This window comes from Amphiprion ocellaris, chromosome 5, assembly GCF_022539595.1.
Source record: "Amphiprion ocellaris isolate individual 3 ecotype Okinawa chromosome 5, ASM2253959v1, whole genome shotgun sequence".
Lineage (NCBI taxonomy): Eukaryota > Metazoa > Chordata > Actinopteri > Pomacentridae > Amphiprion > Amphiprion ocellaris.
Window position 1 is genome coordinate 6,551,561 of NC_072770.1, and position 15,957 is coordinate 6,567,517.

Consider the following 15,957-nt stretch of genomic DNA (forward strand, 5'->3'; position numbering starts at 1 on the left):
GCCAAAACAAGTATGCGAGCTGTAGACCAACACGCTGTATGTCTTCTTCGGGTCGCTGAGGTTATTTATCATCCATTTGTCCCACTACTCTCCTTCCTCTACCTTTTCCACCCCATATCCTCTGCCTCCACTCACCCTGCTTCCTCCATCCAGTCCCACTGTCATCAGCAGTCTGAGGCTGTGATCAGGGCTCTGAGGTCCGGGTGCAGCCTGCGGAACGGAGCGGGGAAGCTGCCTTACATGGCAATGGCTCCTGTTGCCCTAGCAACTGGCTGTCCTTGAGAAAAGGGCGCATTTGGGGGTTTGGGAGGCCGAGGCTCTGACAGCCCCAGTCAGAACTCATAAAGAGTTCAGACACATCGATTGGTGTGTCTACGAGAGCACGTAGTGTAAACACAGTCCTCCGCAAATGCCTTAAAAATAAATGTATGAATCATAGGCTTAGAGAGCTGTGGTGTAGAGGATGAGTGGTGTGGAATGCATGAGCTGACTGCCCGCAGTGGGGACATAAAATGTTCTTCAACACAGCAACTCATCCTTATACCCACTGTACAAAAATTCAGTCATCGTTGGATGGGCGTTTCCAGAAATGCTGCAGGTGATTTGTTCCCAAGAAGAGAAAGGGCGAGGGTTAGTGGAGGCTGCCCACGTTCTTTTGTCTGCCTCTACAATGACATCTTCACACTCTGACACCAGATCGCTCCTGTGTCTCCTGATATTCTACCTGTCTCAAATTCAAAACATTGTACACCCATTGATCCAGTGCCTGAAAAGAAAGGCTTAGTTTTTATCCACCTTTCCACCATGAGGAGCATTGTAGCTCTACAAACACAATGACTGGCACTTTGTGTCACATGATAGCAAAAGTTCAGCATCTCTACTTTCATCTTGCATGCAATGTTAAATAAGGTCAGACTGCTTGTTTGGGAGAGAACTTCAGACTACAGTATAGACTCCAAAAAAGGCGGATTGCTGGGTTGGGTTTGGGAGGTTAAACAAAAACTGCAGTTGTCTAAACAGATTTCAAATTTTTAACAACTGTGATGTGATACGCTGTAGCAAAGCCACCCTAAATTAGGGCCACAAAGCAATTAATTCTTAATCGTACGTAATTACTGAGCTGAAATAATTAGAATTTACCTACTTTGGAACAACTGAACACCATGCGTACATCTGCTTTTCCCACATTTATGCAATAAACCACAGGATTTGACTGAATTAATTACCCTTTCCGAGCACAGAGGCTCAATTAGTGACCAGATTATGGAGGACCATGCCATAATTTCAAATTATATACCATTATCTGCATTAGCTGACATTTTTTCAGCCCGGTAATGATTCGTGACATTACCAGGACAAGCCATCTTAAATGGAGATTAATGCTGACAATGGTGCCTGCCTCCTGCCACACCCCAGCCATCTGCAACTCAGTGTACCGAAGGGGTCCACCAGCAACCTGATTGGACCCTTACATCCTCTGGAGAGCAAGCTGTCAAGTGATCTGCCTGCATGAAATGACCCTTTCCGCTTTATTCCCCACAACCGCCCACCCTCTTGTTCATATTCCTACCCTGTGCATATATGTGTTGGCTCAGATGCCTATAATTTCACCATTCCACATTTGTGCCTCTTTTTTGTTCCTCCACGTGAAAAAAGAGGGAAAAGAAGAAAAAAAAAGTGCAGTGAAAATTCCAGACGTTATTACTGTGCTGCATGCATGGCTCCAGTGATATTCTCCTTTCATCTCTGTTTCCTCCTTTATTAACAGATGGTAGTTATCAGACGGTATGGAAATACTGTTGTTAAGATAGTTTTCACTGATTTTTTTTCCCCCTTTGGTATTTATGACCTGATGATCATCATGAGAGCATTGTGGTCTTGAACACAGGGCCACTCTGCCAGTGTTGTTTGAATCAAGAAACTAACATTTACCACATGGAAATGATGATCTTCAGAAGCCTTTCTGAGCGGTTGAGAAGTGAGGTGGTGCGTTGTGTGTATGTGTGCTTTAAACAGTGAAGTACACATACAGTGTATTCAACGATTAATCATTTTAAGGCATTCAGCAAACAAAAACCTAACTTCCAGCCTGTCAAACATGAGTTTGCCATGTCTCTATGTTTAAATCATTGTAAACTGAATATCTTTTGGGTTTTTAACTTCAGAAATTTTGAAGATCTCATTTTGAACTTTTAGAAGATGGTTATCTTATGTATTTATTTACAGATTAATAGATTAAATCAGGTTGGATTAATAAGCTAAAGCAAAAACGGGTTGCAGTTGTTCCTTTAGTGTGTTTCTATTTCGGGCTAGTTTTTGATATAATTTAGTGGTCACAGTTTTTAATGTGAGTTCGAATATAATTTTTGAAAATTGTATGTAAGGTTGAGAAAGTGGAAAATGGGTTCATGGACAGATTCCATGCTCTATCCATGTCATGTTGCTTGCTGGTGTTATTTATGGCCAAAGTTAAGGAGATAATGAGAAATAAGGTCAGTTAGTTGGAAATTAATTTACACAGTTGTTACATGACTAATATTTCCCTTACAGGGTATTTTTAGCTGCCACTGACATTCTGAACAGTGCTCCACACTTCTTCTTGTCCTTGTAAATACCAAACCTTGTGATGGTGAGCCTTGTATATGTGCCACATATATGAGGTTAAGCCCTTGCACCATGAGCTGAAATTGTCCTCTGGGCAGTGGCCAGATGGGGTTTATTAGTATCTTTTTTGCTTTATGGTCTCCACTTATTTATGTGTTGATGTGTATGTATCGGAAGAAGATGGAATTAAACGAGGTGTGTGCTCAAGGTGTGTGTGGCACCCCCGTCCTGTGTGTTTTGAGTTTGCTGGGATTGTGTACAGTGCATGTCTTGTTTATGTGTGTGTGCTTTGAGTCTTAGCCCCTCTGCGAGGTGCCTGCACCCTCAGAGCTCATTTCCCAGGTGTCCCACATTTCCAGCTAATCTGCTGCTCACTTTGGCTCCTAATCTGTCTCAAAGGAGCCTGCTGGAGGGGAGGGGGACTGGGGATCTGAGCTCTGTGACAACTGCAGAGGAGATGCAGCTTAAAGCAAAATGCTGAGGGACACAGTGGGGAAAAATCACTTTCCAATCATCCCGCTGTCCTCTCATACCTCATGACACGTGAATCCCTTACTGTACACAAACGCATAATCACGCAATGACAACCGAGTTTGCACGAATGCATGTATATCGTCCGGATCAGTAAACATGTGTATGTTGTATCTGAGCCACAGACTGCAGAAAAATGCTGCCAAGTCACTCTGAGTTGATGCAAGTTGCGATGCGGTATTTTTTCCAGCTACAATTACGGAATTCTATCATGTAGGTTGTAGGGGTGCTGCCCTGGTTGTTCAAAGTTGATTGTGTCTAAGTTGTAAATATTGAACATCAGACTGGAGTTTCTGAGAAAGTAACCCATTTAAATGACCCTGTGCTATCCTTGAGTCTGAGAATGACCGGATTTACACCTTGTTGTTGATCAGTGGTTGCCCTCACACACTGGCACTGTCCTGGCTTACAGAGTGAGGAGCCATGCAGAGTCCCAGACCTGTTAATTGCACCAGACATGGAAACCTAGAGGGAGAAATGAATATATCTTTGTGTGCCAGTGTGTGTGGGTGTGTGTGTGTGTGTGTGTGTGTGTTGAAACGAATGCCAGTTGTCTAATAGCTTTCACACAAGCCTGATTGAATTAGACGGTCAGGAGGACTGCGTTCCTAATTGAATTGCGGAGACCCTGTGTTGCAAACAGTGCAAGCTAGTGTTCCCTGTGGAAGTGCTGAGGCGAAGGAGGGGGCAAGCTGGCTTGTCCTAACTCCCAGGAACAGACACGCAACTTGTGGCTGCTCCCCTCTGGTTTATCCGTGGCCATGACTGTTGTTTCACAAGGTTACGCTCTACTTAGATGTGACCAGTTCAAAGGTTGACAGTCTATATTTGTGGTTGCAGGATAGTAGAGGTAATGAGAAAGCTGTTGCAAAAGCTAACAGGTCGTCTTAATCTAATTTCCTGCTCTGACGGAACAGTGCTCTATCTTGTAAAAGGAACCCATCTCTTTGTAGTAGCCTTTAATCTGTCCCCACAATGATTCATGTAGTTTTTACAGGCGGCACTAAAGCAAATAGAAGCCTAAACTTGTACATGCCTCACTGTTACGGCCTCTTTGGTCACAATGGGATACAGGGAAATACCCAGAATCTGCGCAAAGACACTATCCCTCTGACGCTGGCCATTTTCACTGCTTTCAGCACTTTTTCCTGCTGTGCTCACAAAACCTAGCACCTCTGATTCTCTGATTTTTTTTTTTTTTTTTTTTACCCCTCCAGGCTTTTCTCTTTCACACATTGAACACACCTCACACATGCACACACACACTTATACACACAACCCTTGTCTGTCTTAGTCTCCATTGTCTCTTCTTTAATGGTGTGTTCATTAAATAAAGCGGTTTTGGGGCCCTGAAAAGGGGGGACGCAGGGGGTGGAGGGATGTGCCGTTGTTGCTGTGATGCTCTAGACTGCCGGACAAAGAGTGTCCCTGTTGGGTGCAGTAGATGAGAGAGGGTGGGTGAAGGAGACTGGAAGGGTGTTGTTTTTTTTGTCTTTTTTTTTACAATAGGTTTGGCCTTCGATTGCATTACCTAGTATCAGCCAGCTGATCGTCTGGTTGTGAACTCATTGCCTAAGCAGGCACGATGGAAATGTCAAATGCCCGGTTTTTGTTTTGCCTCTTTCCGTGTGTGTGCATGTATGTGTGTGGGTGCTGATTTGGACAAAGGAGCCCACATGGCCGTTCACGTCGGCATCGCCCCTGGAAGCAGCACTCCCTGCCTTTCTGGCATTCGTGTGCTTGCATCTTCCTTCTCTCTTTTTCTGTTTTTCTGTTTTCCCTCTCACACACAGGTACTCGCACAGATACACATACTTTGAAGGATTCAGATGGTTTTAGCTGCGGGTCTCTTCTTCTGTGTGCTAAAAATCTTTTCGGCAGTAATATTCAGGAAACCTTTGAAACAACCAGCAAATTACCTGCTGTAAAAACTGACTAGCACCCTAGTGCAGTAAGTTACCTTACCTCACAGCTCTAGCAGTACTATTTTTATTCAGTGAGTAGCAATAACCTCTAATTAAAGCTTTTATGTCAGTGTATATTATTAGAAGCCGTAAATGTAGGTAGACACAAGCAGCTGGGGGTTTGGTGTGTGTGTGTGTGTGTGTGTGTGTGTGTGTGTGTGTGTGTGTGTGTGTGTGTGTGTGTGTGCGCGCGTGTGTGTGTAGGGGGGAGGTATTCAGATTATGCTTTCAGACTTAATATTAGATTAAAGTAATGCAATACTTGGTCCTTAAATTATCAGACAACAATGGAAACAAAGCTTTCTCTCCCCACTGGCACAAGTTTTCACATATTTTTCAAATACAAGATGTAAGAGTGAATATGCCTGCTGTGTGCCTGGAACCAATTTGAGGTGATCTGGACCTTTTGACACGGCTACCACTAAATTGAGTCTGAAGTGTTTATAAATTCTCTTAAAGCTTTTCTATGCAGCTTTTGTTCTTGACTTATTGCCACGTTTTATTGTTTGTCCCAGTTACAAAAACCAATATTTGCAATCCCCAGAGATCTAAATGAAAAACATGGCATGTTTGCTTGATGCTATTGATGATATTAATAGCAATGTGTGGTGTTTTTTGACTGTGGGAAGCAGGAACAACAAGAGGAGCTATTGTCAATGAATATTCTTGCAGTAATTAACTCTTCTTGCCAGGAGGATATCTGAAGTGAGAGGAAACATCCAAAAACATAGCCTTTAGTTCTCACATGTTGAGCAAGACTGCCAGCACAATGATCAAACAGCTCAACAGCAGCAATCTGGGCAGGCAGGGAGGTGGGGAATTAAAGCTCTGATCGGATTTTTAATCACTGCTCTCCGTGTCTCTGCCTCTGTACATCTAACACCAGACGACTCCGCAACTCTTAAAATCTGTCATCCGGCTGTAAAGTGGAAATTCCCCAAATATTTCCCCAAAATTATGGCCATGGCGAAGCAGAGAGGAATGCCAAGACGTATAATACTCTGTCCTCTTGAACTGGATAGGAAGGTTTTCACAAATACTTCTTTTCTGGATTGTTTGAACTTTTAGAAGTACCGTATAGATAGGAGTCATCACAGAGAGTAGTGCTGTTACAAGTACTTGTCACTGAATGTCAGTGTTGTTTACTGCTCTGTGAGGACTTTTGTACCTGGCACTATCTGTAGTATCTGGACGCTGTGCGGCCAAATCATGTGCTAGTCCAGGCTAAATATACCAAACTACCACACTAAATATTTTTATGAAACATGTTAATATGTCAGCTCTTGCTGAAGTGAAAGTGGTCATGTTTTTCTGTTTGGCTAAATCCATTTTAAAGATTTTTCAAACATTTAACATGCACCATATTTAACAATCCATATTATTTACTTCAGCTTTCTCTTAGATGCTCAATCTATTTTCTTGGCTTTGAATACTCTTTTATTGCTTAATTATGTTTTATTTCTATGATTTTAATGTATGACTTTAATGTGTACCTTTAAATAATTTTTAGAATTAATTTTAAAGTTGCTGTGCTGAATGTATTTCTTTGCCTTGAATTGCCTTGTGTATGAATTGTGCTATACAAATAAACTTACCTTGCCTTGCCATGCACATGTAGCAATATAGAGAGTTTAGCACGAAGGACAAAACACCTGAAATAAACTGAGACGTTAAAAAAGGAGAAAAAAACAATGGATGAACAGTGGACAACAGTGCAACAGTAGTTTTATAATATTTGGACATTTAAAGTATTACAAGATTTTAAAATTTGTTCAAACATAGTGGGAGTTCATAGTTAAGTTGGCCAAAATTTGAGTTTATATTTAACAAAAACTAACACATTTAATGCAGCAAAAACATCACTTTTTTCAAACAATGTTTACATCTCTTCTACTCCTCACTGATAGGGATTTTACATGGTCACCCCTGAATGGATAGCACAGGCTAACTTTTAATGCCTCAACAATAAATACCTGTTTTGGAAAGCATTTTTTTTTCTTCTGGCTTAAGAAAAAGCTTTTATGCAGTCATTTACTGTTCATTACAGCACAATGTATCTCATCTCTGCTGGCCATTTATCTGTCCTCTCACCAGATCAAGGTTTTTATCCATTGTTTCTGTTTTTTTTTTTTTTTGGGGTTGCTGTTGATGAAACATCCCTTGACATTGTACATCACCAGGTTCTGAATTTTAGTTATTTTGTTCCTGCAGAATTGACTGCAATTCTGACTTGCAGTCAATAATAAAACGATGTCAGATGGTTTGGTGCTTGGTGGGAAAACTTACATTCCCCACCAGTGTGCCATCCAGCATCTACCACAGAATATTTAAACACAATCAGCGTAGCATGGCATCATGCGGCTTAATAAGTGCTAATCAATTATATCCTTTCACTTTTCTCCCCATGAAGATTTTAAAGTCATTGTTCTGATTGTTATGCAAAGTCCGCATATTGTTACAGCGCATACAGTACGTTCACTGTGGACACAGTAACACGCCGAATTCCTCGGCTGAAAAACTCCACCGAACACAGCCATTCCCCACCTCTTCCCTCTCACTTCTTTGTTTCCATCTCCTCAGCCCACCCCCACCACCTCTTTATGCTGCTTCCTTTGGTGTTGCTGCTCGGCACGCCGCACTCTCACAGACCTCGCTGTGCCGCAGAGGTTCGATCCCGATTCCCCACATAGCTGTTGCCTGGGCCTCATTCACAGATCCTGTTGACTGGCAGTGTGAATGTACAGGCCTCATGTTTCTCTGTGCCCAAAACCTTTTCCCCCATCAATCACGGAGGAAGAAAAACATGTCAAAGCTAATATTTAGTCAGGAGACGTTTGAGATTAGTTCAGTTTCATTTTGAAATAACTTTCAGCCATTGATAATTATAATAAACCATAAGAGACAGCACGCTGCTTTGTAAGGCATGTTTTTCAGAAACAGAAGTAAAAATTAAAATGTGTTCCAATTTCAAAGCATACGCTCTCTTAAATACAACCACTTGAATCCAAAGATGCATTTAATGAAAACAGCTTCTCTGTTGCTCATTATGGTATAAATTCTTTCGTTAAATATAGCTTAAATAATATATTTTATCAAGCTGCAGAGTACCAATAAAATCCTTCATTTTCCACAGTGGTAGTCGATAAATAAAAATTTATTTACTTGCAGAGTACATTTTACAATACTGCGACAGAGCATCTTTAATATATCTTGCTTGTCTGTTTTATAAATTGTCTGCAGCTGTCACTAGCATAGTGATGATTTAGAAGGTGACGGCTCTGAGCAGTGTACTCTGAGAAGGGTAAAAGAGCATTAATCTCTGGATGTGGAGTCTCTTGAGTACAGCGATGTGTCTGTCTAATACAAACATTGGGATTGGACCCGCACTAATTCTGCCTCTTGATATAACCTCTTTTAAATGGGAGTTGCAGCTGCTGATGTTTCCACATTCCAGATGCTGCAGTTGAGCTGTAATTGCTAGTAAAGCCTCAGAACGAAATAATAACTCTATGTTTATTACGTTATAATGTAGAAATTGCAGTCGTGTAAAAACCTTCAGAAAACGAGGGAAAACATGGTTTCTCTATGGACTGAGGAAAATAGTTTTTTTTATCTTGCAAGCAAAAGAAATAAATGCAAATCAAAATCAGCTTTCAAAATATTCCTTTGTGCCTACCAAGTTTAACTTAAAAATAATAGGAATACACAACAAGGGAAGCATAAATTGAAGGAAAATCTTCAGTATTTTGTTTCCTTTCATCAGACTGAACAAATCATTTTGCTTTTTACACTGTTCCTAAGAAAACAACAGCGCCGGAAGACCTGAGGGGTTTTAACTTCAGATATGCAGTGTGTCCCGTGTGTGAATTTTTCATGTTACTGTACTTCCTACACCTCTGTCTCAACACCTCTATATTTTCTCCTCTATCGGTGGGGCAGGTGGGAGCTGGATTACCTGAAGCTAAACCGTTGCTTTTTTTGGCCCGAGATACAAGAAAAGCTTTTGACACGGTGCAGGTGCAAATGCCGTAAAAAAAAAAAAAAACAACAACAACAACAAAAAAACAAAGTTATGTTTTTATAGCAGTGGAGGTTTAGGTGGAATGTGACTGGAGAGGGGAGGATAAGGGGATTTCACAGACAGCTAAGTTAGTTTGTTTATCGTAGCAGTGAATGACGCTTGTGGCAACACACAAACAGGTTCGCCCCGTGTACAGCCTGTGATTCACCTACACACAACGAGATACACAAATACAGAATGTAATGGCAGCTACTGTGTATGTGTTCATCATCACCTGAATGTAACTTTCCTCCCTGGTTTCCAGAAAGAGGCCCTTAAAAGGGCTCTTAACAGAACACGGGGCACTTCAGAGATTTCTCAGGCAACTACAGCATCATGAATAATTCACAGCAAACTTACAACATGTTGCCGTGTTGCCATATCTGCAGAGAGTTGCCTCACATGCGAAGGCTACACTGACGTGTATTTATATGCCAGGTTGCAATGACATATATTTATGTTGGACTGTGTTTTTTGGGTTGTTTTGAATTCTGGTCACTTGATGGTTTCTCTTGTATAGTGAAATGGAACCAAATAGTTCCCTTGAAATGCTGCAGCGGCATCAAATGTAAAAATACAGACTTCAGCTTTTACCCTGCTGCCTATTTTATGGTTAACACTGTCTATTTTGGTGACAAAATGATTGATCACCCTCTAATAATACATTATTACATAAAATAAAAGTGAAATTTGATTCTGTTTTAATGTGACATTCGATATCTTGAGTTTTTGATGGCTGCACAGAAACTATTTTTCTACTTTTTTCTGTCATTTTATGGGCAAAGATGCAATGAAAATAATTCACATTGTCAGATTTATTTTTAAATAAAGTTGTTGTTTTTAACCCTTAGATGAAGTGGCGCAAAATGACCCGGTGACGTCATTTTCTTATCAAAATTTTTATCATTTCATATTCCAGCTATTGCTCAAAAAACAAGTTTTTGATATCATTCCATTTAGTTTTACGTAAAATTTTATTCTTTTAAAGAAATTATAATATTTGTATTACTACCCAAAGCTCTTTATCCCTGATAATATCATACAAGAGGTAATGCAGTCTACAAACCTGGAAGGTTAGAGAGCAGAAACAGCTGGAGGAAAGAGTGGAAATATGTCAACAAAATGGATGTTGATGTTCATCTATTGCTGTTTTATGTTGTATTCAATAATCAAAATGTTCAAAATCTGTGAAAGTGAAAAATAAACATATATCAAACATGAAATCCTTCTTGTGTGGACCAAAATTATAATACAAACAATAATACAAATGATTATTCTTAACCAAAATGACAAAAATCGCATAAAAACACATTGATTCCTATATGTGTCATTTTTGACCCACTTATAGAAGACTGTAGGGTCCAATCAATTTAAGGGTTAATTAAAAAAAAATAAAAAATAAAAAATAAATCTAATCTAATTTTAATTTTCTCTCTCTCTCTCTCTCTTAGCCTGTCCCTCTGGCTTTTTCAAGCCAACTCAAGGAGATGAGGCCTGCATGCAGTGTCCCATCAACAGCCGTACCACCAGTGAAGGCGCCATTAACTGCGTTTGCCGCAATGGATACTATCGCACCGACTCAGATCCTCTCCAGATGCCGTGCACAAGTATGTATAGTCCTAAGGTTCTGTCTGAACTTTTGAATCACTTGCACATAGTACACAGACATGACATTCTTTGGTTTCAGATATGAACTCTTTGACACACACACATTTCACACCCACAAGCAGAAGAGCCCCAGGATCAAAGGACAGTGGTAGTCTGTGTAACTCCAAACTCCAAACTCTGTCAGAGCTGTCCCTCACACGAACGGGATGCTGACATGCTCATAGTGTGGCTGTCCACAGATCAGACCCAAAACACAAGGCTCAGCTGCCCCTCCTCAACATCACACAGTCCATACTCCAAACCAGACCATAGGTTACTGGGCCAGGGCGCGTAGCTTTGTGAAGGGCTAGACTCGGAGAATGAACCAAGGCAAGACGCTCTCTTGTCATGCCAATGAAGCTGTTTGAATTTGAATTTGAGACTGACACTGAGGTTGAGAGAGAGACAGACGGAAGGATAGACCAAAGCAAAAGTGAGCGAGGGAGGGGTAAAGCATGAGGGAAAGACGCGCAGAAAAAATAAAGAAGGAGGAATTTGAGGGAGCGGGAGAAAAGGTGTGTGTATGTGAGAAAGACTGAGAATCAGTGCATAGAGTGTGGTCTAACTAAAAAAAAATGGGGGTGAGTGAGAAAAGAAAAACCCTTTCAACATTTCCGTAGTGTTTTTTCCTCACTCTCCCTCTCTTGCCTGTTGAAAGGAAGAGAGGAGGGAAAAGATTTGATGGTTTCCAACAAAGGAGATTTGCATAAGCCTGGCTCTGGGAGTTGAGCAGCTGTTGTGAATGAGAAAGCAGCAGCGTCACGTCACCCGTATTAAGCGCAGCAGGGCCCGGCCTGATTAAAGCAAGGGAATGGGCCCATCAGAGCGGCCCGCCAGCTAATGGGGGGGATATTAGTCCTCCTCCCCAGAAAGGAGCCAAGGAGGAGTTATGTTTCTGAGAGACACCAAGAAGGCCACTCCAATGGGCTTCTTTCCACAGCCAGAGATCTGTTAATTGCTGCCAATTAAAAGGAGGTTAAATAAGAAGTGATCGATTCAGATTTAGGATGTTGTGGGCGGAGTGGAATTGTTTATCTCATTAGTCCTGGAGGATACGTCTGCCATAATTAGGTGCACATGTCTGTAAAAGATAAACAGTTCTCATTGTTTGTTTGTTTGACCTGTCACTCAATATGTAGCGCCATGTGGAAAGTTTCCACCCTGTAATGCCTGGCTGCTAAGAATGTCTCAATAGGAGAAACAGTAGGTTTCTCTCCGCTGTAGTAACTCTATACGATGCTCCATGAGAAAATTGTCAAGAATAGATGTTAAGAAAACACTTGACAAAGTGGACACCAGCATTGAAAATGAGAGAGTGTAAATGGGCATCCCGAGGGAAGAGGCACTGCCAGCTTGGAATGCAGTCAGCTCCGACCTCAAAGAGTCTATAGTATCTTTGCGAGTTTGTGGATTTTCTCTCCTCTTGTGTAGGGGTTATTTAAGTAGAGTTAGTAATTATGCCCTCCATGCCCTCAAGGACACAACACAGCTCCCAGCACTAAGTCAATTGTCCTTGACGTTTTGGCTTATGTGAGTGGCAATCCCATTTTGTCATCTCTCTTTTATGATTTTTTTTCCATCTCATGAGCAAAACCTCCACCCTAAGCAACAGAAGACACAGAATATATTAAATTCAGTTCAATAACAAAGTTAGACTTAATGTCAAAATGCATCAGTGGTCCAAGCCCTCTGGAATGACACTTGTCACATCTGAAAAATGACACCATTGCAAAACTGTCATTACTAACAGTTAAAAAAGCAAGGTGTGGTTAAAGTTAGGCAGAGAAATTAGCTGATTAGACTGAGGGGGGAAAAAATTAGCCCAGGGGAAGAGCATGATTCATGCTAAAGTAAATAAGTAACAAGTTAGGTTTCAGGAAACATTGTGCTTCAGGTTAAAATGACTACTTTGTGCAAGTTTAGGATGGGCTTTGTCATCATGACTATAAAAGAAACACATGGTTATGATTATGGAAGTTATTGGAAATAGAAAAAAAACAACAGTGTCCTATGTCAAAGTTTAATGTTCTGTTGACCCACAAATCGTCCCTGACCTCTTCCATATGTGGACTTGAAAATAACATTGGCTAAATTCCTACTTTGCTCCAGTTAGCTGAATTGAGTGAAACACTTTTTGGAAGGACAATTGCAATTGTAGATTAGTATCTCTAGTGGGCTACCTTGAAAATTAATAAGTGAAGTAGAAAACTGAAAAATTAGGCCAATATTTGGTGCAGTCCTGGATCTACTAGCGTGACTCTGTTTGGCTCTAAACTCTGAAACTGTGAGATATAGAATTAGACTGCAGATTCTCTGATTGATTGTTTTAAAACAAATTTGTGAATAAAGGATGAAATACCTGCATAGGGGTTCAGTGGAACATTTCCAGCAGCCATTACTCCAGTGTTCTAATGCTACATTGTGTTAGCTAATGGTGTTGAAAGACTAAATGAGGATTAGAAAACCCTTGTTCAATTATGTTAGTACATGAATAAAAGTGTGAGCTTTCATGAAATTGTCTGTGACCCCAAACTTTTTAACGGTAGTATATGTTTGTGGCCATCTGATGAATGTAAGTAATACATTACATTACATTACATTACAGTAATACACTTTTAGCTCTTTATTTGCTCTTTACAAACTGCAGAGGAAAATGTCTGTTTCTTTAGCAAAAAAATGTTCTATTATGTTCATCACCTTATCATCTCTGTCTTCTGTTTGGAGCAGAGGTGGAAGTTCACTCTGGTTTTATATGTGTGTGTGTGTGTGTGTGTGTGTGTGTGTGTGTGTGTGTGTGTGTGTGTGTGTGTGTGTGTGTGTGTGTGTGTGTGTGTGTGTGTGTGTGTGTGTGTGTGTGTGTGTGTGTGTGTGTGTGTGTGTGTGTGTGTGTATGTGTGTGTGTGTATTTAAGGTTTAATCCTTTCAACACCATTAGCTAACACAATGCACCATTAGAACACAGGAGTGATGGTTGCTGGAAATGGGCCTCTGAACCAATATGTTGATATTCCACCAAACTTTTGAACGGTAGTGTGTATATACAGTATTTATACATATCAATCTCTTTTTCTTGTCTTTGTAGTTTTCTTCTTCTTTTTTTTTAGCTTTCTTTTATCATGCATTCAAGTATTGCCTCTAAGTGTTATACATTGTCATACATGCAGGATTCTTCTACTTCAGTGTGGTGGATTTGAATGCCAAAATATACAAAGGCAGTTGTAAGCAATCATTGTGATGCACATCTTTATCAACAGGTCAAACATTTGCCCATTCATGTAACCAAATGTTACAGCTACAGAATCTCTCGTGTTTTGCAGCTGTCCCTTCAGCTCCGCAAACTGTGATCTCCAGCGTGAATGAAACCTCTGTGATGTTGGAGTGGATGCCTCCGCGAGATTCAGGGGGCCGTGAGGATGTGGTGTTCAACATCATCTGCAAGAGCTGTGGCGGAGGCCGAGGAGGCTGCACCCGCTGTGGTGACAACGTTCAGTTTCTACCCCGGCAGCTGGGCCTGACAGAATCCCGGGTCTACATTAGTGACCTGTTGGCCCACACACAATACACGTTTGAGGTGCAGGCTGTCAACGGGGTGTCAGATCAGAGCCCCTACTCCCCTCAGTACGCCTCAGTCAACATTACCACTAACCAGGCTGGTAAGTGGGCCCATCTGTCTTTTTCTGCACTTTATTTTCCCCATGTGGTTTTCTCTTCTCTTCTCTTCTCTTCTCTTCTCTTCTCTTCTCTTCTCTTCTCTTCTCTTCTCTTCTCTTCTCTTCTCTTCTCTTCTCTTCTCTTCTCTTCTCTCCTCTCCTCTCCTCTCCTCTCCTCTCCTCTCCTCTCCTCTCCTCTCCTCTCCTCTCCTCTCCTCTCCTCTCCTCTTCTCTTCTCTCCTCTCCATGTCTATTTCTGAGCTGCTCCTGTGTCTCTCATGCCCCAACTACAACCTCTTCATCACATTCGTTCCTCTTCAAGTGCTTAATAGACAGTGCATAGACCTCCACTAAGTCTTTCGTTCCTCTCCTCTCCTGTATGGTGATGTATGCAGATTAAGGGCTGTAAAATGGCTAGGAGAGTACCGTTGATGATGTGACAGACAGACTTTGATGGCCTGCTGGTCTTTACAGCGTGACCTCATCACCATGTGTATTTCAGGCTGGGGAGCTGAGAGCAGACTAGCTGCTGTCTCCCCACTTCATCTACTGTTCAGTGATTATGGCTTCATACTTATCCACCCACTTGGTCGTAGAGTTACATAATTATTTAAAAAAAACAGTAGTAGTACAGTATATGCATGCTATGTATGACCTTACATTGCGAACTAAAAAGCTACTTCAACAATGATCAAGAGGTCAGTAATTCAGTACGGTTGAAAGGCTGTTGAAGCTGTTTGGTCAGTGGAGTAACTTTTTTATGTAATGATTTTCTAGAAATCTGCCTCAAAATCTTCTTTCATCTCTCTTCTGCAGCTCTTGGAATTTTGTATGCCTTTCACTGTGTGATTGCAGCTGAGGTCAGCCGTTGCATCTCTAATTATTTTACCAAGGCAGCAGCATCGATTTTCTCTTTAATTGTCTATGAAATGCATCATTTGGTGTGCCAAGCTTTGCTCCCCCAAGCACTGATGAGCGGGGGGATACAGGATGGGCTTTATCTTTTCCACTTGCTTTGCATCCCATTGGCAACATACTTAAGTGCCTGTCATCTCTCATCATGCATCGCCCCTGTACTGGGGGCCTGCCGTATATATACTGAGCTACTTAAAGCACTGCGTTAGTGTGCTTCACTGTTGACATGCACTACCGTTCAAAAGTTTGGGGTCACTTAGAAATATCCTTATTTTTGAAAGAAAAGCAGTTTTTTTCAATAAAGATAACATTAAATGAGTCAAATATGGTAAATGACTATTCTAGCTGGAAAAGGCAGATTTTTAATGGAATATCTTCATAGGGGTACAGAGGAACATTTCCAGCAACCATCACTCCTGTGTTCTAATGCTACATTGGGTTAGCTAATAATGTTGAAAGGGTAATTATGATTAGAAAACCCTTATGCAATTATGTTAGCACATGAATGAAAGTGTGAGTTTTCATGGAAAACATGAAATTGTGTGGGTGGCCCCAAACATTTAAACAGTAATGTATACTGTAGATT

The 15,957-nt window shown here is 41.1% G+C and overlaps 1 protein-coding gene across 4 annotated transcripts in view; it reads left to right on the forward strand.

Moving 5' to 3' along the window:
* ephb2b (eph receptor B2b) overlaps positions 1-15,957 on the forward strand; it is a 136,395-nt gene that overhangs the window by 80,608 nt on the left and 39,830 nt on the right. For all 4 annotated transcript variants that reach the window (XM_023269817.3, XM_035947937.2, XM_023269818.3 and 1 more), the window contains exons 4-5: positions 10,611-10,766; positions 14,124-14,459. In XM_023269817.3, coding sequence (XP_023125585.1) covers positions 10,611-10,766; positions 14,124-14,459 — 492 coding nt within the window. The remainder of the gene's footprint in view (positions 1-10,610; positions 10,767-14,123; positions 14,460-15,957) is intronic.